General features: G+C 46.5%; 1 protein-coding gene across 1 annotated transcript in view; it reads right to left on the bottom strand.

Annotated features, from left to right (window-relative positions):
• The window catches only part of KIAA1328, a 350,490-nt gene that overhangs the window by 84,263 nt on the left and 242,990 nt on the right, over window positions 1-23,237 (bottom strand). The window contains exon 9 of the mRNA XM_082274183.1: window positions 3,457-3,611. Within this exon, the coding sequence (XP_082130309.1) occupies window positions 3,457-3,611 (155 nt within the window). The remainder of the gene's footprint in view (window positions 1-3,456; window positions 3,612-23,237) is intronic.

Genomic DNA, 23,237 nt, shown 5'->3' with positions numbered 1-23,237 from the left:
ATCATATTTGCCCTATTCAAATTGGTAACTGGGGGATCCACCACCAGTGGAACAGTCCACTTCTTAAGGAGGGACTCTTCAAATGGGTACCTCTTTGCAAATCGCAATGTCCCCCCAAAGGAACATTTTGGACATTCCCACTCTTTTGCGACAAATCTGTCAAGATAGGAAGGAAACCGAAAAACCTTTGCTGCTCTAGATGGCTTGCGAGTGCTATAGGGAACCGGGGCCTCCGCCGCAGCTTCAGCTGTGTCCTCCATTTTCAAATACTCATGCACAGACACAATCAGTGCTTACACGAGTGCCTTTTCGTGCACGGCTACAGAAGTGGAGGAATTACCCTATCTGAAAACTCAGCGAGGCTGCAGGCCCCTCGGGGGGGGCTCTATTCACTGCAGCCAGATCGGATTCAGAACCTGAGGAGACAGATGAAGCAGGGAAAGGCGGGGCACTTTTTACTACCCTGCCACCCAAAAGCCACCTCCACCCAGAACACAGAGGACCCCAGAACCGCCATCAGTGCATCAATGGATGGTTGGGACCCAGAGGAACCCGCAGGCTCTGAGAGGGGGTCAGGTGGGGAAATGAGCTCCAAGGACTCCATGAGGAATAAGGGTACCCCACAAAAGTGCAAACAATGCTAAGGGACACCTCCACCAGCCAGGAGGAACGCTGCGACCTCGCGAGGTGTTAAACTCGCAGGCCAGCCCCTGTCTGGTGGGGCTATGTCACAGCCGACCTAGTGCGGAGCCGAGATCTGCACACGCGTGCTGGCCAGACTAGGGGTTACCACTGATCTACATTATCCAGCCCTCCGCCCAGTCTAGCAGTTGATTGTAGATTTCACAGGACAAAACCAGGAGAAAAAAAACCTATCTAAAAAAATGCCATGATCAGAGACCTCAGCAAAGAACTAGGTCCTTACTCCAGACCAGGCAGAAAGTGGTTATAGCAGAGAGGGGGGGGGGGGAGTATACCTCATGGGACTGCCCATAGGCGTAGTCAAGTCTTTCTCTGCCTAGTGTCCTACTCCTGTAAGGAGAGGGGGGGGGCGGGTATAACCTAATGGTCAAGAAGATCAGAAGCCGTGTCCATCAATGAACGAAAGTGAAATAAAGTACTCCTTTAAAGCAGATGCCTGCTAAATGTGTCAGTTTAACACATCCAGGTATTTATTATGGGAACATTGGGAGGAATGGAGCCCCATGGTTGGGGGTCAGTGGGAGGAATGGAGCCCCATGGTTGGGGGTCAGTGGGAGGAATGGAGCCCCATGGTTGTAAAGTTGTGTTCTAATAGGCACCAGTAGAGATGCACATATAATACACAGCCCATATGAACATATACCTAAACGTATAAAACAAAAAACCCCTTTAAGGCATTACCAAAGGTGTTCAAGAATATATAGTATAGTAAAAAAATAAATGGGATTTTTCACTTACAGTAAAATCAATTTCTCTGATGTTCATTGAGGGACACAGTTCCTAACAATCTTGACCATTGAGTTATGCTGCCCCCTACAGGAGTAGGACACTAGGCAGAAAAACGTTCTCAGTCCCAGGGGGTATACTCACTCTTCGACGAACAGGTGGCCGCATGATGACGGAAGGCCCAGGAGGCACTAAGCGCCCTAGTAGAGTGCACCTTGACAGGGAAAGTGGGAACCTGACCCCGAATGGAATAGGCCTGAATCACCGTCTGTCTGATCCATCTGGAAATGGTCCCAGAGGAAGCGGACAACCCTTTGCGAGGTCCATCCATGAGTACAAATAGATAGTCTGACTTCCTGAAAGACTCCGTAGCTGCCAGGTACACCCTTAATTGCATGGACCACATTCAAGGCATGCAAGGCAATTTCCTTTGGATGTTTAGGCCTGGGACACAGGGAAGGCAACATCATGTCTTCATTCAAATGAAAGTCAGAGACCACCTTAGGAAGGAATGACGGACAGGGGCTAAGCACCACCTTATCCTTGTGAATTACCAGATAAGGTGAACGACAAGATAACACCGCCAGTTCCGACACCCTGCGTGCAGAGGTGATAGCCACCAAAAAGGTAACCTTTTGGGACAGCGTACGCAGGGGAATCTCTAGAATATTTTTAAAGGGAGGCTTCTGTATAGCTGAAAACACCCAATTGGGATCCCAAGGCGGCAAGGGAGCCAGCACTGGAGGAACCAAATGTTGGACACCCTGAAGAAAAGTACGCACCCCAAGAGACTTACACCACGCAATGTACGTCTTCTACGTACGATGGTAGATCTTCCTAGGAGTAGATTTCCTAGCTTTTAACAGTGTAGTAATCACTGACTTCGATAAACCTCTATCCTTTAGCACCTGGCGTTCAACAGCCAAGCTGTCAAAACCAGCGACTGTATTAGCAGGATGGAAGATTGGTCCCTGGGACAGCTGATCCTCCCCTGAGAGGGAGCTTCCAAGGAACAACAGTGACCAGTTAAACCAGATCGGCATTCCAAGCCAAGCGAGGCCAGTCTGGAGCCCCCTTCTGTCTCGATCCTGCATAGAAGTCTTGGCAGAAGCTTGAGAGAAGGGAAGGCATAAATCAGATGATACTGACCCCACAGGGCCACCATTGCGCCTGTGGCATCCGCCAGAGGATCCCTTAACTGAGTCACAAACCATCTGTGGAAGGGGGGAAGGGAATGAGGAATTTTCAGGGGGGGGGTGCCTGCGGGAAGGAGGGGAACCCGGGGGGCCGACCGTCCCATGGAGGAGCCCACATCCACCCCAAAACTCTCTAGAGATAGATGGGGGACAGCTACTCATCATACCAGGAACCAGATGGGCACCGCTCCAATTCCACCTCTCCATCGAAAAGTGGGGGAGCTGTCGGCCATGAGGAATGCTGCGACTCAGACCGAGGCCAGTTTGTATGCGACCTCGCAAAATGTTTAACTCGTAGGTCCAGCCCCCGTCTAGTGGGGCTATGTCGCGGCCAACCTAGCGCAGAGCTGAGGCCTGTGCGCGCTCGCTGGCCAGACTGGGATGACCACTGGATCTAGATTATCCAGCCTGTTGCCCAGTCCAGCAGTTGATTGTAGATTTCACTGGAAAATCCAGGAGGAAATCATTTTCTATCTGAACAATTTTGCCAGGCCCAAAGATCCCAGCAAGGAACTAGGTCCTGACTAGGCAGAAAAAGTGACTATAGCAGGAAGAGGAAGTATACCCCCTGAGACTGCCCTTGGGTTTAGCCAGATGCACTTTTCTGCCTAGTGTCCTACTCCTGTAGGGGGCAGCATAACCCAATGGTCAAGAAATGACAGAACCTGTGTCCGTCAATGAACGAAAGAGAAAGGGGTAATTTTATGCAAAATTTACAATTTTAGATGTTGGACAGCTACAGCTATTAAAGCTTTAAAAACAGCATGATTCTGAATGCTGAACAAACAAACAAGAGCAGATAAGAGTTTGTCCAAGAAGCAAGCTCTTTTACCTTTACAAACACTACCCTCTGGTGGGACTAGTGACTTGTTGCCGTTAAGTGCCGTTGCTTTCTTCCCGGAGTTTGTTCCATTGGGGCTGCGCACTTTCTTGCTGTTTTTACTGGATGGAGGAGTGAGGAGCCCTACGGACATGGGCCTCACAGGGCTGTAAGAAACCAGACAGAATTAGTACAGTGCAGTCGCTCTATAAATAGAAGTGACCTCAACATTTTAGCTCCAGGTGAAATTCCATTAACGTTATAATGGTGCTACAGTTACAAGATAGTTGCATGTGCCCCTAGTCGCTCCCCCAGCCTCTCCGTACCTAATATGCCTACGTCTTCCCTGCCCTCCTTGCTGAGCTGACAACGGAAAAGGGCTGGGAACTCCCATCCTGCATGTTCACAAGAGTCCACAATTTCACTACCAAGAGAACCAGACAGCTTTTTAAGACTGACAGGTTGCTCCCCGTGCACATTCAGAACACCGGCAATTATGACTGGAGTGTACCTTTAATAGCTTCAAAATTGGAAAGTGAATCATTCGCTAATAGTGGCTGAACTAGCAGGGTCTCCCCCACTCAGGACTCCTGCCAAAGCAAACAAACGTAGCCAAGCCCAAAAGAAAAAATTCAATATATTGAAGCTTAAGTTTTTAATTTTCACCGGTGATCCTGCCAGTAACACTTCCTGTCCTCGGGTGCCAACTCTCACTCAACGTACTATATCTACAGAGGAGCAACATTGCCTCCCAAGGGTGTTTGCCCCTGATTTGGACTGCAAAACACATTCCCTTCTCTTTGCTATAATATAAGGAAGATGTATTCTGTGGTAGGCAGTAGAGAACTAGACAGGGCTAAGAGCACTGCTCAGGGTTTTAGTGCAGCAGAGGAACTGTGCTATCAGTGTAAATGGCATTATCGCTTCTCTGCCTTTTGGCTAAGATCAAGTGTAGTATCTGTTCTTATCAGTTGGTATGGAACCTGATGGTTAGTATCGGCATGGGGCTGAAAGGTACCGGGGCGCTCTGGGCGTATCTGGAGGACCGGGAAGTAAGCCATGCCAGAGAAAGCCGGATGGGTCCATTGCCTTCTGATTTGAATGGGTCCGCCCCTGTCGGTTTGAAGGGAGTGAGAAAGCCGGGTGGACCACGGCTAGTATTGCTCCTGGATATTGGTAAGGAACGGCGGATGGTGGTGGGAGAGCTTTTCCTCCTGGGTTGAATCTGGCCTTGCAAAAGGCTTGTCCCCAGTTGAAGGCAGGTTCTCCCTAAGCTGTCTAAAGTTCCGATGCCTCCTGACAGGATAGGGCTACACTGGGTCTGGCCATGGGCCGAGACCGGAAAAGCCCGTGGTGTACGTGCCCCTGGGGTGGCAGCCCAGGGGTGCCTTAATTCTCACTGGTGAGGGGCAGCTCGCCTTGAGTTTTTCGGCACCTTGGTCACTGCACCTACACACTTTTTCAGCACCTGCCTCTTGGGCCAGGCCTTTTGGCTTCGACCAGAGGAACTTTTATTCCGGCCGGAAGGCCTGCCTTTGTATTTTTACACATTGGCACTAATTCACCTCTCCACTTCCCCTTCCCCACCTTTTTGTTGTGTGTGCTTTTTCTTTGTAGTGTGTCACTTCACTGTCACCTTTTTCTTCCTGCACGACGAGTACGGTGTGGGTCTCTGGGCCTACCTTGAAAGTCTTGGGAGGGGGTGGACATGGTGGACTTCTGGCTTAGTTCGCCCTCTCTCATGGGGTCTCCCTTCGGGGGAGCCCCACCCAGTACTTGGGGTGGGCTGTTTCGGCAGTCCCCCTAGAGAACGGGGTTTGCCAGGTCTCGGCCAGGCAAACCATAGGAAGTACCTCAGTCCCTGTCAGGAGTCTTGCACCCCGGGGGATCAAGGTATAGGTCCAACCTCTTCGGAGGCCAGACCATTCGCACACCCTGTGCAGTTTTTGTGTGTTTCACGTTTGCGTGTGTGCACTTTTTATGCACCGGGTGTTAAGTCTTTGAGTGTGTTTCACACGCTACGGGCTTTAAAAAAAAAAAAAAAAAATCAGTGTAAATGGCAACTTCGGAGCCCTTTAGATTAATAGGTATTTTTTTTTTTTGCACACATTGAACAGATCTAACAAAACATTTTCAATGGCATATTTAGCAGAGAAGAAAAAAAAAAAAAAAGACATTTATTGTTATTGCCCTGTCACCAGACCATTCATTTCATCAACAACCTTCCTATCAAATCATCAGATTATATGTACATTTCAAGTATTCTCTGAAACCAATCACCAGTCAAGAAAAAGTCCTGATGGGATAAGAGGAGGGAGTAATCCTTGTCCTCCTGCATAGATCTACAGCTTTCTTTTAAATGATGAAGTTTAAAAATATATATTATATATAAAATTGAACTTAACCATTTTATTAAAAAAAGATATTGCATATTATATTTATATATATATATATATATATATATATATATATATATATATATATATATATATATATATATATATATATAATACACATACATACAATTTATTTTTTATTTTTATTCGTTTAAATTTTATGGATCGCCCTTGATCTTTTATTTTTTTTTTTAATAAAAGATTGCAAGATGTGCCATGACTGTTTTCAGCCTAAGAACATTTTCAGCAAGTACAGAAAATACCTGTCCAATTCTGCCACAAATGCAGTGTCCTTGTCACTTCCTGTGAACTGAATAGATGGCAAAAACAATGTTGTCTTTCTTTTGCAAACTATTATTCCCATCATTCACAATGTAACATAGATGAACAAAGCATACATATTTTAAGGTGGGGTATTAAGGCTCAATGTTTTCTATCTGCATGCATTCTATACATGTAGTTAAAAAAAAAAAAAAACAGTGTGCAGCAGTGCCCCCAGCACCACCTAAAACTTACTTGAAACGCATCTCGATCCAGCTATGTGCACAAGAGCCTCGGCTCGCCTTTCCTTATTGGCTGAGACAGCAGAGGTAGCCATTGGCTCCTGCTACTGTCAATAACAGCCAGTGAGCCAATGAGGAGAGAGCGGGGGGCAGGGCCAAGCCCTGCTCTGTGTGTGAATGGACACACAGAGCAGTGGCTCGGGAGCGAGCCTGCACGGATGCCGCCATAGCAAGCTGCTTGCTTTGGGGGCTCTAGGCAGCAGGGAGCGGCCATGAGTGCAAGTGGGGAACCCGAGAAGAGGAAGGTCAGGGATGTTCTGTGCAAAATCACTGCACAGAGCAGGTAAGTATAACATGTCGGTTATTAAAAAAAATAAATAAATAAAACTGAACCTTTAACTTCTTCCGGGCCGCGCTATAGCCGAAAGACGGCTACAACGCGGGCTCTAATTTCCGGGAGGCCGTCTTTAAACAGCCTCCCAGTGACAGGCTCCACGAGCGCGCATCGGGGAAAAACTGTGTCGGCCGTGTCCCTTGGACACAGCCAATCACAGATCGTGGTGAATGGCCAATCACAGCGGCCATTTACCACGTGATCAGACCGTGCAATGAGAGATCATCTCTCATCACCAGCTCTCCTTCCTCACACAGAGACTGCAGTGTGAGAAAGAGGAGAGCCGATTGGCGGTAAGGGGACACAGAGGAATGTAATCAGGGCACTGATCACCAGTGCCCTGATTACACAAGAGGAGAAAAAAATGCCATAAGTGCTCATAGTGCCCGCCATCAGTGCCCATAATGCTGCCAGTCAGTGCCCATCAGTGCGTGCTCATCTAGGCACTCATGGGCACTGACTAGCAGCACTATGGGCACTGAGTGTGGGCACTGATGGTGCTGCCCATCAGTGCTCATCAGTGCCACCCGTCAGTGTCCATCAGTGCCACCCCTCAGTGTCCATCAGTGCCACCCCTCAGTGTCCAGCAGTGCCACCCCTCAGTGTCCAGCAGTGCCACCCCTCAGTGCCCAGCAGTGCCACCTCTCAGTGCCCAGCAGTGCCACCTCTCAGTACCCAGCAGTGCCACCTCTCAGTGCCCAGCAGTGCCACCTCTCAGTGCCCAGCAGTGCCACCTCAGTGCTCATCAGTGCTGCCTATCAGTGCCACCTATCAGTTGCGGCATATTAGTACCTCCTCATCAGAGCAACCTCATCAGTGCCACCTCATCAGTGCCCATCAGTGCCGCCTCATCAGCGCACATCAGTGCCGCCTCATCAGCGCACATCAGTGAAGGAGAAAAATTTATTTATTTTCAAAATTTATTCACAGAAAATAAGAAAATGTTTTTTTTTTCAAAATTTTCTGTCTTTTTTCTTTTTTTTTGTAAGAAATAAAAAACCCAGAGGTGATTAAATACAACCAAAAGAAAGCTCTATTTGTGTGAAAAAAATTATAAAAATTTCATATGGGTGCAGTGTAGCATGACCGCGCAATTGTCATTCAAAGCGTGAGAGCACTGAAAGCTGAAAATTGGCCTGGGCAGGAAGGGGGTAAAAGTGCCCAGTAGGCAAGTGGTTAATATCACAGATGATGAGAAAACACACATAGCAGGTAGATTCTAAAGCAGGATTTTCTTGAGTCTTACATTAGCAAAAAGTTTATACCGGTGTTTTGAAAGCTCGGTGGCCTTCGTTTTCAGACAGACTCCTTAAAAACGAGGGCCATCAGTCTCTCGAAATGTTGGCATAACTTTTTTTTGCGGATATAGGACGTCCATAAATCTTGCTACATAATCAACTTTGTGTAATGGTTTTCTCTTCATTGCTGGATTCTTTATGGTACAACCATAAAGCCACGCACCCACCCTTCACAAGGGTTACCTATGGATGTTTGCACACACAGTAGGGTTGGATAAATTGGTGAATTTCTGAACTCCAGCCTAGGTGACCAGCAGTGATGGAGAGAGGCAGGGAGGGTTAAACAAAGATGCTATGCAGACGTCTGATCAGCGGATGTTGTTGCCATTGGTTGATCGGATGCTGGCAGCTAGAAGGTTGTAACAGTGCCCAATGAAAACCTGTGGCTTAGCGTAACTAAAAGGCAGCCTTCATCCACACGTCAGCTTGTATACCATTTTTGGACAATTATTTGGACAATTTTTTGGCATTTTGTCAAGGCACCCCTGAAAAAACCTCAAGGCACCCTGGCTGAAAACGGCTGCTCTACAATATATTATATGGATAATAGAGCACCTAGAGCAGTGGTCCTCAACTCCGGTCCTCTGAGCCCACTAACAGGCCAGATTTTAAGTATTACCTTGGGGAGATGCAGACTAGAGTATTGCAATCACTCTGCAGCAAATTATATCACCTGGGATGTATTTCAGTTATCTTGCAAACCTGGCCCGTTAGTGGGCCCTGAGGACCAGGGTTGAGGACCACTGACCTAGAGGAAGCAAAAAAAAAAAAAAAAGACCAACTCCATCTTTTGCAACATGCTAAACCCGTATTTAGGGTATGACATGTAATATCTAGCCGGTGTCACTTTTGAAATTGGTAAGGCTCTACCCCCCTACAGCCATTTATTCAAAGAGAAGAAAAGAGATCTGTGAATGAATGAACCATTTTGGCAGACAGACTTGCATTTCTCATTTGAATACAAGAGTAGCAATCAGTACACTTGTCTATTGGCATTTCCTCCAGCTCTCCAACTGAAAGCCCGTACCTTGATACAGGCAGGGAGAAGCAGGAAATCCACTGATAGTGTGATGGAATGGAATGAACACTTGTGAAATAAGCAACATGTCTATTTTTCTATGTCTGTTTCTCTGTACGTGTCCTTTTTCTGAATTCCTTACTCAAAATGGCAACTCAAAAACCCCCTCCACCGAGATGGAATGTCTGGAAAAGATGGCGCTTTGGCATGGAGCCTTCAAAAGAAGATAACATACATAAACTCGGAGAGTTAAGCCTCATACACACGCAACGATAATCGGCCGACCGATCGGCCGTCTTTTGTCCAGTGTTGTTGTGTTGGTTGAAATGTGCTCTAGACTGCACACGAATTTTCTCGGCCAACAAAAACCAACTTCAGAAGTGAGGTCATGTGCTGGTTAACTTTCCGTGTGTTTTTTCTTCTCTGAGCATGCCCAGTCTTGCTCATCTGAATTTTGTCTGCCGAAATCTGTACTGACTGACGGAAAATCGGCCGTTCTGTTGACGGCCAACAAAAATTTTATAGCATGCACACCAGATTTTGTTCGGCCGAAAAGTCGGAGTCGGTTGTCAGAAGCATCATACTAACAAGCCGAAAATCGGCCGATCGGACGTTGGCCGAAAATTCATGGCCAACAATCGTTGCATGTGTACGAGGCATTACTCTATAATGGACATGACTAATTGGAAAGCTGCAAATAATCAGTATTGTGCTAATATTATGCTTATGACGCATAAACTTGGGACACTGCCTACTAACTATACAACACATTGTACAGCACAAATAAAAACAGGAAGTATCATTTACCTGAACAATGTGTGTCAGTGTGCGATTTCTTCATGCATGCACTACAAATTACCTATCTAATAAGACCCAGCAGCGGAAATCTATTTTGAGCCTGATTGAGGTTCGCGAAACATTACAATTGGCGCCCCACGTTGGGCGCCAATTGTAATGATTCGCGAACCTCAATCAGGCTCAAAATAGATTTCTGCTGCTGAATCGAATTAATTAGGTAATTGTAGTGCTTGCACGAGGAGATCACACTGACACACGTTGTTCAGGTAAATGATACTTCCTGCTTTTATTTCTATTGTTCAAGGTGTTAAATAGTCAGTAGGCAGTGTCATATGTTAGTACGTCATAAGCATAATATTAGCATAATACTAATTATTTGCAGCTTTCTGATTAGTCATGTCCATTATAAGGAAGTCCCCTTCGAGTTTATGTATGTTATCTCCGTGCCAAAGCACCATCTTTCCCAGACATTCCATGCTCGGTTGAGGGGGTATCTAGTAACGGCCATTTTGAAGTCAGAAATAACATTTACATGTACAGAGAAACAGACATAGAAAAATAGACATTTTGCTTAATTCACAAGTGTTCATTACATTCCTTCACAATAGTAGGAGCAATGCTTTGCAGGGTCCTGTGAAAAAAAAAAAAGCAAAATTTTCCAGCAAAAATATGTGCATTTATTATTTTTTTTAAAAAGGTGAACTTAACCTTAATACAAAATTTGCAAGTTTTGAAAAAAAAAATAAAAATTTTTGCAAGTATACACGCATTCACAATTTTCAGTGTTTGAAATAATTTTTTTTTTTTAAATTATAAATTTAATCTTTAACTTTTTTTTTTTTTTTTTTAATTGCCTGTTCTTCATAGGGCTGCACATCCCTACACACCAAATTATCCACTATCTAAAGAGAGCAGACACGCTGCTAAAAAGGTAAAAGGAAAAAAAAAAAAAGCACACAGATTGCTCCTATTATTCAAAACAGCCATAAAAAACACACAGCACCGCTGCAAACACCTCCACATTGTGAATAATTTAGAGCAGAGAGTTTGGTGCAATTTGAATTTTTCTTCAGGGATGGGAAGTTAAATACCTTTAATTTGTTCTAATTATTTCAAATTTGCAAGTTAATTATGGCTGATCATTAAACAACAGAAAGGACTGCGGTCTCCTCGGAGCTTTACCTTCCACCCCTCGCATTACTTAAGCTACATTTTCGCATGCATGAATTAACTTTCTAAATAATCGCGCGCTTTGGCTAAATGGTGCTGGAAAATGAGAGCCGACGTTCGGGAAAGGCGTTAATGGACATTACAAAAGGCCGCTGGGAGCAATGGTAGGCGCAGTCACGGGGCTTCTAATGGGGTCTTATTTACAAATCTTTAGGCTGGGGCACGGTGCAACTGCATTAAAGCGCTTCTTTATGAAGGAGCAGCCACTTCTCGCAGACAATAAAAGCAAACGTCCATTTAGAGACAGTTAAATCCACTTGAAAGTGAAAGTTGCCTGAAATAAAACTTGGGCGCTAGAAGAGCTGCGACAGGAAGGGGGGGGGGGCGATGGAGGAACCTACAGAGGGTTCAGGAAATTTGTGGCTTAGCTTAAATCTCTAAAGCTGGGAGTCCAGGTGGCTGACATGTCATCCAGGGACTAAAACTAAACCCAACAAAAAACATTCGATGACAACTTCTAGTAAATTCTAAAATGCATTTATTCGACTCGAGAGCTAGGGGAGGATTTTTAAGCTCCTCTGAGCCCACCTCACCATATTGGTTGTCTAATCTCACTGTAGAAGCAATATCTATATCTTACCGCATGCAAACTGGGTAAAATGGCTTATGTAGTTCAGGTTGCATCTGTGCCACAAACTGGCAGACCAGACTTTTCCGTGTCCACATCATCTTACTGCTGATGATCACCAACATATACAGTATCTTGCCTTTAAAATTGGCAGTGAGGAGTAATTTCTTTTGGAAAAAGAGTAGTCACTGAACAACAAAGCAGAAAAAAGCTGCATGGGGAAGGTAGGTCTTAACCCATTCATCGGTATATATGAATGTAATATATATATATACATATATACATATATACATACACACACACACACACACACACACACACGTAATGGATCAACTGGCACCCTGACTGGGCACCTCCGTTGACGGATGCTCCTAATGCTTCCCGAGGGCTTCAAGCACTCCACGACACCATAACCACCTCAGACCCCACGAACCGCCGCAGCTTGGTTGGGGTCTTGCCATCTCCTACCCACCCTGGACCTACGACAAGGCTCCAGGTTCCATTGGGTGAACCTCTCTTTCCCCCAGAGAGTGAACAATAACATTTAACAATGGAACAGGCACAATCCACATTCCAGCTCAATAGACAATAGGAAGAGACCCCAGTATCAGTCTGTCCATCTTCTACACTCCAGTACATGGAATACACATTATCTTTCACACACACATAAATAAATATTATATATATATATATATATATATATATATATATATATATATATATATATATATACACACACACACACACACACACACACACACACACACACAGCATCTCACAAAAGTGAGTACCACCCCTCACATTTTTGTAAATATTTTATTCTATCTTTTCATGTGACAACACTGAACCAATGACACTTTGCTACAATGTAAAGTAGGGAGTGTACAGCTTGTATAACAGTGTAAATTTACTGTCCCCTCAAAATAACTCAACCCACAGCCATTAATGTCTAGACTGCTGGCAAAGAAGTAAGTACACCCCTAAATTAAAATGTCCAAAGTGGGCCAAATGAGCCATTTTCCCTCCCCAGTGTCATGTGACCCGTTAGTGTTACAAGGTCTCAGGTGTGAATGGGGAGCAGTACAAAAAACCTCTTTTGGTACCACTAAAGGATCCCCCCCAAAGGCTCAGGGTACCTATAGGTGCAGAGAGAGATAACAGGGACCCCCAAGGACTCACCCTACCAATCGGAGGAGCACACAGAATTTGGACCGAGTATCATCATGGATGCCATCCCTGTTCATAAGTCACAGGCACAGGAAGAGGAAACGGAAGAGGAGGAGCTTCGGCATCCCCACGAGGCTTCGGTCGTCTCCAGCGCCTCCTGGACTAAGGAAAAATGGCCCGTGACATCATCGGGCTACACAAACCTGGCCGCCAGCCTGAGACCAGCCAGACTAAGGAAAAATGGCCACCATTAGCTACAGTTGCTGAAGCATGCTGCCAGGGTCTTTCATGTGCCCTCTGCAATGCTGCACCCTCTGCAAGGGGAACCCCCCCTGAAGGTAGGACACAGGTTAGGGGAGAGACTGCTGTGCACTCTGCACTGGAACCCCCTTGCACTATACCCACACTGCAAATAGTAGGGCATGCACCTAGGCGTCTCATACACTGGGACTACCAGGGCAGGACGTATACTATCCCAGAGTGGGGCTAGCGGGAGAGACCCCAGGGGTCTCCACTGCATCCTCTGCCCTGGGACCCACACCAGACTCCAGGTCCAGATAGTTGAGAAAAGGGAGTGAGGTGGGGAGTCCAGCTCACTGAGGGATTTAGGGATGGAAGGAGGGAACCTGCAGGCAGGACCGACCATCCCCGGAGGTTAGCCGCGTCCACCCCAAAAAAACGCCAAAAGGGGAGGGGGTCTGTTTACCCTTCCATGGTGCGGGTAACTCTCCAGACAGAATCCTTGCCACGAATGTAGGGGAGCTGTCAGCCAAGGGACCACTGCGACTCACAACCATGCCCAGTTGTATGCGACCCTGCCAGCCTCTGTCCGTGAGGCTATGCCGCGGCTGACCTAGTGCGTAGCTGCGGTCTGCACGCGCTCGCTGGCTGGGCAACCACTGGATCTAGATTATCCAGCCTGTCATCCATCCTGGCAGTTGATTTTAGATCTCCAGAGAGGAAAAAAAACAAAAAAGATGTAAGGAAGGAGAAAAAAATTGCTAGGACCAGAGATCCCAGCCAGGAGCCTAGGTCCTTACTCCTGACAAAACAGATTAAAACTGATTACCTAGAGCAGAGAGGGGGGTTGTATACCAGCTGAGGACGGCCCATGGGCGTAACCAAGTGTTTTTTGTTCTGCCTAGTCCTACTCATGGAGGAGGCAATATAACCCAGTAGCTATGATTTATGGAACACTGTGTCTGTCGATGAACGAAACAAATATTTTTGCATAATTTTTTATATAGTTTAAACTTTTCCAGTATTACAGTGCTATCTCATATCTGGTCAATGATATGTCAGGTGTGTTGTATGGTCATCTTCCATATGTCTCTACACCTTCATGTTTCCTTTAACCGCAAACAAAGGATCATTCTGTGTCTGCTGAACAAAAAGCCGCATGCAGCAGCGGCACTGGACAGCGGCAGGCTGACACGGCTGTGCGTCAAACAATTTTTACCCGGCTGACATGTTTTACGAGGCCTCTTGCAGAATACATCACAATAACAAATGGGACTAAGAGAGAAAAGCCAAGCCTGAGTAGACGTGTGTACATTGATGACAGCACAATCCATCCTTCAGTGCTGAATTTAGCTGAATTACCTGAAATCTGTCATGCGCCCGTCTCTTTTGTCATGCAGTTTACTTTAATGTCCTACAAGATGAAGCGGCGGGCAAATGTTGCCAGAATTATGTTGCGCTTGAAAAGACGTTTACATCTACACGCAGAGAAGTGTGATGAAATCGGAGAGACTTTTTAAACTTCAGAATAACCGCTACATAGTCTGTGGTCATCAGTAAGTGTGTATATCTCCACATCAAAACGAACAGTATACCTGGACATAGGCAGCTGAAGTTAAAAGCAGATCGTCACCATCCTATAAGTCCTTTCACTCCCCCCCATTACACCTACTAAGTCTTTCCAATAAGGCTACCCATTACCCAACGGCAGCTGAAGTTTAAAGCAGATCGTCACCATCCTATAAGTCCTTTCACTCCTCCCCGTTACATCTACCAAGTCCTTCCAGTAAGGCTACCCATTACATTACGGGCCCATTCCCCCAATGTATTAAATGCACATGTATTATGGTGCCCTTATTCGGGGCACCCCATTATATTTGAATGGCCTGACAATGAACCATAAAGCATAACTAAATGATTTCAGCCTCCCCAGGAGCTCTTGCCATGATGTCAAAGCGCCTTGTTTCAGTAATGTCACCTTGGCTCTACCTGATCATCGCTCCCATATTCTTCCAGGTACAATGCTCTCAGAAGTCTCAAATGACCGGGACTTACAACTTTTTTTTTTATCCCAAATGATTGGAACTTACAGTAATTTTTTAATTTTAAATTACCAGAATTTACAATTTTTTTTTTAAATCTCAAATGATGGGGGTGCCATGCTAAATGAATGGCAATTCTAATTATGCTGAAGATTGTGCGTTGCGATAACATGGGTTTTACAACATACCATTATTATGCATTATTTCTTTCCACAGCTCCCTTCTTTGTTTAGGCAAGCTGTGGGGTGGAAGTGACTTACAGTTTACTGGAGTAAAGAAAAAAAGAGCACAAGTTGGCTAGAGATGAGTTTAGAATATGCATGAACTCATATCTACTTGGGACTTGATGATTGGGGTAGGAGAGACTTCGGAATTGCTTCACCCTGCCTGCAGTAAACGGATGACAATCTCAGCCTAGGCACAATTCCTTGACTAGAGTGAACTTTTTCAATGATGAAAGGAACTTTTTTTCCTTTCATTGTCACAAGTTAGGAATGAATTCATGCAGATTTAAATAAAGGTCCGCTTTTAGTAAATATGCAGGCCTAAAGTGGTCAGACAAGAAATATGAACAAAAGCACCTCTCTCTATAGTGTGTACTTGTCCAACTGACTGATGCCTCCTTCCTCTACTATCTGCATGAGTAACTTCTGCCACGTTTTCCTGACACCATGTGAAAAAATTGGATTTTTTTACTTACCATAAAATCCATTCTCATCGACGGACACGGTGCTCCATAAATCATAACTACTGGGTTATATTGCCTCCTCTAGGAGTAGGACTAGGCATAACAAAAAACACCTGGCTATGCCCATGGACAGTCCTCAGCTGGTAGACCTCAAAATAACTCAACACACAGCCATTAATGTCTAAACAGCTGGCAACAAAAGTGAGTACACCCCTAAATTAAAATGGCCAAAATTAGCCATTTTCCCTCCCCAATGTCATGTGACTCGTTAGTGTTACAAGGTCTCAGGTGTGAATGGGGAGCAGGTGTGTTAAATTTGGTGTTATCGCTTTCACTCTCTCATACTGGTCACTGGAAGTTCAACATGGCACCTCATGGCAAAGAACTCTCTGAGGATCTGAAAAAAAGAATTGTTGCTCTAAATAAAGATGGCCTAGGCCAGTGATGGCGAACCTTGGCACCCCAGATGTTTTGAAACTACATTTCCCATGATGGTAAATTACACTGCAGAGTGCATGAGCATCATGGGAAAGGTAGTTCCAAAACATCTGGGGTGCCAAGGTTCGCCATCACTGGAGGCCATAAGAGCACTGCCAAGACGCTGAAACTGAGCTGCAGCACGTTGGCCAAGACAATACAGCGGTTTAACAGGACAGGTTCCACTCAGAACAGGCCTTGCCATGGTCAACCAAAGAAGTTGAGTGCACGTGCTCAGCGTCATATCCAGAGGTTGTCTTTGGGAAATAGACGTATGGGTGCTGCCAGCATTGCTGAAGAGGTTGAAGGGGTGGGGGGGTCAGCCTGTCAGTGCTCAGTGTCATCCCAGAAGAAAGCCTATATTATAGATAGATAGATAGATAGATAGATAGATAGATAGATAGATAGATAGATAGATAGATAGATAGATAGATAGATAGATAGATAGATAGATAAATGGATAGATAGATAGATAGATAGATAGATAGATAATGGGATTTTTGTACTTACCGTAAAATCAGCTCATTGACCGATACAGCGCTCCATAAATCATCAGTACTGGGTTATATTGCTTCCTCCAGGAATAGGACCAGACAGAACAAAATCTCATGGGCCGTCCTCAGCTGGTATATATCCCTCTCTCTGCTCTAGGTAAACAGTTTAGATAGAAAGCAGTATTAAAATTATCAGAACTCCATAGAGGGGTGGGTGCTGTGTCCGTCGATTAATTTTACGGTAAGTACAAAAATCCAATTTTCTCTTTCGTTTATCGACAACGGACACAGCGTTCTATAAATCATAACTAGTGGGACATCCAAAAGCAGTGGCAAAAAAGAAAATGAGGGGTGGGGAAAATAACTCAAGGCTAAACATAAGAGCCCTTAACCAGGACACAGGAGCCCCATCTGAAAAATAAAAATTTAAAGAAAAACACCTTTCAAGAGGGAACAGCCCCTCACAAAAAGCAGCCTGCAAAAATTTGTGCCCAAAAAAAGCATCTGCAGATACCAAACTATCTACTTTATAGAATTTTGTAAAGGTATGCACCGACGACCAAGTGGCCGCCTTGCAAACTTGCAAAATTGAAGCCTGATGACGGAAGGCCCAAGAAGCACTCAGCGCCCGAGTAGAATGCGCCATGACAGACAAAAGTGGAACCTGACCTTTAATGGAATAGGCCTGAGTCATGGTCTGTCTGATCCATCTAGAGATGGTAGCCAAAGAAGCGGACAGCCCTTTTCTTGGTCCGCAAAAAGCGAGTCTAAACCTCCGAAAAGACTCAGTAGCTGCCAGATGAACCCAAAATCGCACAAACCACATCCAAGGTATGCAAAGCAAATTCCTTGGGATGCCCGGCTTGGAACACAAGGAAGGCAACACAATGTCCTCATTCAAATGGAAGTCAGAGACAACTTTGGGCAGGAATGATGGACAGGGACGAAGAACCACATTATTCCTATGGACCACTAAATAGGGACTGCGACAGGATAATGCCACCAATTCCGATACGCTACAGGCCGTGGTAATAGCCACCAAGAGTGTCACCTTCTAAGATGACGTAGGCAAGGGAATCTCCTAAATATTCTCAAATGGGAGGTTTCTGGAGAACCAAAAGCACTAAATTTAAATCCCATGGCGGCAAAAGAGACCATACAGGTGGAGCCACATGTCGAACCCCCTGAATGAAGGTACGAACTAAAGGGGTCGCTAAAAGAAGATTGCCAGACCAGACACCTGGCCCTTGATGGTACTCAAGGTCAACTTCTGATCAACGCCCTGTTGAAGAAAGGTTAAGATCCTAGCCACGGAAAAGGATTGAGAATGAGCGCCAATCGACACACCAAGAACTGTACACTTTCCATGTACGATGGTATATCTTGCTGGAAGACGACTTGCTTGCCTTCACCATAATAGGGGATCACTGATCCAGATAGACCTCTATCCTTTAGTACCTGGCTTTCAATAGCTAAGCCAATAAAACCAGCGACTGTAAAGCAGGATGGTAGATCAGCCCCTGGGACAACTGGTCTTCTCTGAGAAAAAGCCCCCAAGGGACGTTTACAGCCACCAGGATGATTGGAAGATCCTCGCTCTTAATTCCTAGCAGGAGTTGCGGAAGAAGCCTTAACCAAGGATGATACTGGCCTTACTGTGGCCCTTGGACGCTTGCGGCGTATGTCAGAGGACCCCGTAACCTCATCACGAACTTCAGTATCCTCCTGCGGAGCCAAATCTGCTAAAGGAGCTGCCTGTAAAACTGTGCAAACAGAACCGTCTTCAAGATGGATACCACCAGACTCAGAACCTGCATACAAAATGGGAGAGAGAACTTTGTGCGACAGCGGCCGGTGAATTGAAATGAAGGACCACCCTGGTCAGAAAAAGAATCAGACCTAGGAAAATCTATTTCCTGGACAGGGATAGGGGGGACCTTAGGTAGTTCAGACATCACCTTAACCGCTGCAGGAACTAAATCCGCACAAGGAGACTCAGGACCTAAAAAACCTGAAAAGGACAAGCTTTGTCTCCCGTTCTGGGTACCCCCAAAAAATGGATTTTTGTAAAATCTTACCGTAAAATCCTTTTCTCTTAAGCTCATTGACAGATGCAGTCCTCTTGATTAATATCAAATTGGGTTATACTGCCCTCTACAGGAGTAGGACACTAGGCAGAAGAAAACGTTCTGGCCACACCTTAGGGGCAGTCCCAGAGGGTATATCCTCTCTCCCTCTGCTACAGGATGTCAGTTATGTCACAAAGCAGTGTCAGAGAATTTTAACCCAACCCAACTCAACTCAAAAATAGAGGGGCGGGTACTGCATCTGTCAATGAGCTTAAGAGAAAAGGATTTTATGGTAAGATTTTACAAAAATCCATTTTTCTCTGTCGCTCATTGACAGACGCAGTCCTCTTGATTAATATCAAATTGGGACGTCCCAAAGCAGTGCCACAAATGAGGGGTGGGATAACGGAAATCAAAATCCAATCTAGAAGGCCCAACCGGTGCCAACTAGAAGTTTTAAAGGCTCATCAGACACAAGGATGAGACTCAACTGAAAACCCAACAGAAAAAAACCCTTGAGGTAGACCAACGGTCTCCTCAAATTGCGGCCTGCAGAACCTTTGCGGCCAAAAGAGGCATCCGACGATGCCATCACATCAACTTTATAAAATTTTGTAAAGGTATGAACCGACGACCAGGTAGCCGCCTTGCAAACCTGGACCACCGATGCCTGATGGCGGAAGGCCCAGGAAGCACTAAGCGCCCGAGTGGAGTGCGCCTTAACAGGGAACGGAGGATTCCGACCCTTAATAGAATAAGCCTGTACCACCGTCTGTCTGATCCATTTGGAGATAGTCGCGGCAGATGCAGGCAACCCCTTTTTGGGGCCATCCGTGATCACAAAAAGTGAATCCGTCTCACGAAACGAGTCCGTAGTTTTCAAGTATACCCTGATTGCCCGAACCACATCCAAGGAATGTAACGCAAACTCCCGAGGATGACTGGGCTTAGGACACAGGGAAGGTAACACAATCTCTTCATTCAGATGAAACTCTGAAACCACTTTAGGAAGGAAGGATGGATTCGGACGAAGAACCACCTTATCCCTATGAACCACCAGATATGGGGAACGACAAGATAATGCGGCCAGTTCTGACACCCTGCGTGCAGAAGTGATGGCCACCAAGAAGGCCACCTTCTGGGATAAAGTAAGCAAGGGAATCTCCCTGATATTTTCAAAGGGAGGTTTCTGAAGAACCGACAACACCAAATTAAGATCCCAGGGCGGTAAAGGCGCGCGCACTGGCGGAGCCAGGTGCCGCACTCCCTGGATGAAATTCCGCACCAAGGAATGAGTAGCCAAAGGCTTCTGAAAGAAGATTGCTAATGCTGAAACCTGACCCTTGATAGTACTCAAGGCCAGCTTCTGCTCAACCCCCTGTTGCAGAAAAGCCAAGATTCGGGTCACCGAATAGGCACGTGGAGGAAATCCAAGGGATTCACACCACGCAATATAAGACTTCCATGTGCGATGATAGGTCTTTCTGGAAGTCGCTTTCCTTGCTTTAATTAGAGTAGGAATATCATTAATTTTGACAATCCCTTGTCCTTCAGCACCTGGGTCTCAATAGCCAGGCCGTTAAAGCCAGCGATTGTAAAGCAGGATGGAAGATCGGTCCCTGAGACAGCAGATTCTCCTTGAGAGGAAGTCTCCAAGGAGCGTCCGCGACCAGTCTGACCTAGTCGGCATACCAGGCTCGACGAGGCCCGTCCGGAGCTACCAGGATAACTGGAATTCCCTCCACCTCTATCCTGCGCAGAAATTTCGGCAGTAACTTGAGAGGAGGGAAGGCATACAGTAGCTGATACTGCCCCCACGGGGCGACCAGCGCGTCTGCTGCGTCCGCTAGAGGATCTCGGGAGCGGGCTGCAAACCTCCGCACCTTCCTGTTGAGCCGAGATGCCAACAGGTCCACATCCGGGGTGCCCCAATAAAGGCACAGCTGGTGAAATACCTCTGGATGAAGAGACCCTTCCCCTTGATCCAGAATCTGACGGCTGAGATAATCTGCCTGCCAATCTTCCACCCCCGGAATGAATACCGTGGAGAGAGCCGGAACAAACCGTTCCGCCCAATGAAGAATGCTGGCCACTTCTATGGCCGCCAGGGCACTCTTGGTGCCCCCTTGGTGATTGACATAAGCCACGGCCGTGGCATTGTTCGAGTGGATCCGAACCGAGCTGCCCTGGAGCTGCAAGGTCCAGTAAATCAGTCAAAGTCTGATCGCTCTCAGTTCCAATACATTTATCGGTAACCTGGATTCTATCGGAAGAAATGACTTCCTCTGGCTGAGCATCGGAGACCGAAGCCACCAGACCAGAGACTCCCAGGTCCGCTCGCTCAACCGGATCCGATTGTCCAGGGAATCGGGATTCCGATTCCATTTGAGAAGAATCTCCCTTTGGAGAATTCGGGTATGAGACTGGGCAAACGGTACTGCCTCGAAGGAGGCCACCATCAGTCCCAGGACCCTCATGCAAGTCCGAAGGGAAGGCCCGTTGACGGACAGCAACATCCGAATCGTTGACTGAATCTTCTGGAGATTCTCCGCAAGAAGAAACACTCTTGCCAAGGATGTATCCAAAGTTAGGCCCCGATAGTTCAGTCTCCTGGTGGGAACCATGGATGATCTTTGGAAAAAGCGAAGAAAACGCTGATGTCCTGCGAGGATGGGGATATGAAGATAGGCATCCTTGATGTTTATGGATGCCAGGAAATCCCCCTGGTGCAGCGAGGCCACCACTATACGGATGGACTCTATCTTGAATTTTTGTACCCGGACAAAACACTTGAGTGCTCTCCAGTCCAGAATTGGACGCACCTTGCCCTCTTTCCTGGGTATTGTGAACAGGTTCGAATAGAACCCCTGAAAACGTTCTGTCCAAGGAGCGGGAACTACCACTCCTTGTTCCATCAAGTCCATTACTGCCCCCCGCAAAGCTTTTAAGCGATCCGGGGATAGACGAATATTGGAAGGGAAGAATCGCACCGGTGGAAGTGATCGAAACTCGATCCTGTATCCCGACCGTATGACCTCGCGAACCCATTTGTCCGGGATTCTGGAAAGCCATGGATCCGGAAACCGGTGAAGACGTCCCCCCACCCCAGAGATGGGTGGGGGCGCACCTTCAGGCTGTATTGGTCTTATCTTCCGGTTTGGCTGAGCCGGACTTTTGTTTACCCGACCAGCACCCTTTGAAACCCCCTGCAGGGGCTTTGCCTTATCACCTGCCCCAGCGGAACGAAAAAACTTTTTGTGAGCAGAAAAGGAAGGTCCTCGTCTGTTACGAGGTCCTTTACCCTTAGCCGTCTGTGGCAAAAACGTGCTCTTGCCCCCAGTGAGATCTTTTATAATCTCATCCAAGGTGGCGCCAAACAGACGATTCCCTTGAAAGGGGAGATTAGCCAAAGCTTTTTTGGAACCCTGATCCGCCGACCAGCACTTTAACCACAACACGCGTCTGAGGACCACTGCTGAAACCGATGCACGCCCCAACAATGGAGTGGCGTCCAGGGCGGCGTCACAGATGAACTGTAGCCCTTGTATTATCTGCTCCAGCAAATCTGATACTGCCGGGGGGATACTTCTCCCCTTTAGGTCACGGCGTAACAATTTGGTCCATTCTGTCAATGTTTGTGAAACTAAACCAATGGCAATCACTGGTCTAAAGGCTGACCCTATCAGGGAAAAAATGGAGCGGGATTCCGCTTCCACCTTACGATCCACCGGATCCCTAAAGGACGGAGCGTCCTCCAACAGGATAACAGTGGCTTTATTTAGTCTGGAAATCGGTGAGTCCACCAATGGTGGTACCGTCCATTTTTTAAGGAGAGATTCCTCAAACGGATAGCGCCTAGCAATGCGTTTGGAAATAGCAGGAGTTCGTTTCGGACGACCCCATTCCTCTTTAATTCGATTACCAAAACATTTGGGCAAAGGAAAAACCTTTGCCATTTTGGTAGGCTTGCTAGTACCAAAAGGAATTTCAGCATCAGCTACCGCTGCCGGTGTAACCTCAAGACTTAAGATTTCCCGGACAGACACCACTAGTGCATCCACCAACGCTACTTCTTGTGCTATGGCGGAGGCAGAAACGTCCTCCTCACTGTCTGAGGAGACCGTACCCGAGACAGCAGCCCCAGAAGAGGGACATGCAGCTGCAGTGACAAGCTCAGGATCCGTATCTGACGTGTCAGATGAAATAGGGGTAGGCAGGGGTCGCTTTCTTGCCCCCCGTCCCTGACAGGCCACCTCCACCCGGGATACAAAAGACTCCAAAACCGCTGCAAATGCATCAATCATAAGTGGGGCACTGGAGGGTCCTGCGGCCACCTCGAGGGGATCAGGTGGGGATACATGTGTGGCAGGGTCCATGGTTAATCCCAGACACTTGCCAGCAAACAAAAATT

This window comes from Pelophylax lessonae (genome assembly GCF_965119305.1).
Source record: "Pelophylax lessonae genome assembly, chromosome: 1".
Classification (NCBI taxonomy): Eukaryota; Metazoa; Chordata; class Amphibia; order Anura; family Ranidae; genus Pelophylax; species Pelophylax lessonae.
The sequence above is the reverse complement of the archived record's forward strand: the minus strand, read 5'-3'. Positions and strand labels throughout refer to the sequence as shown.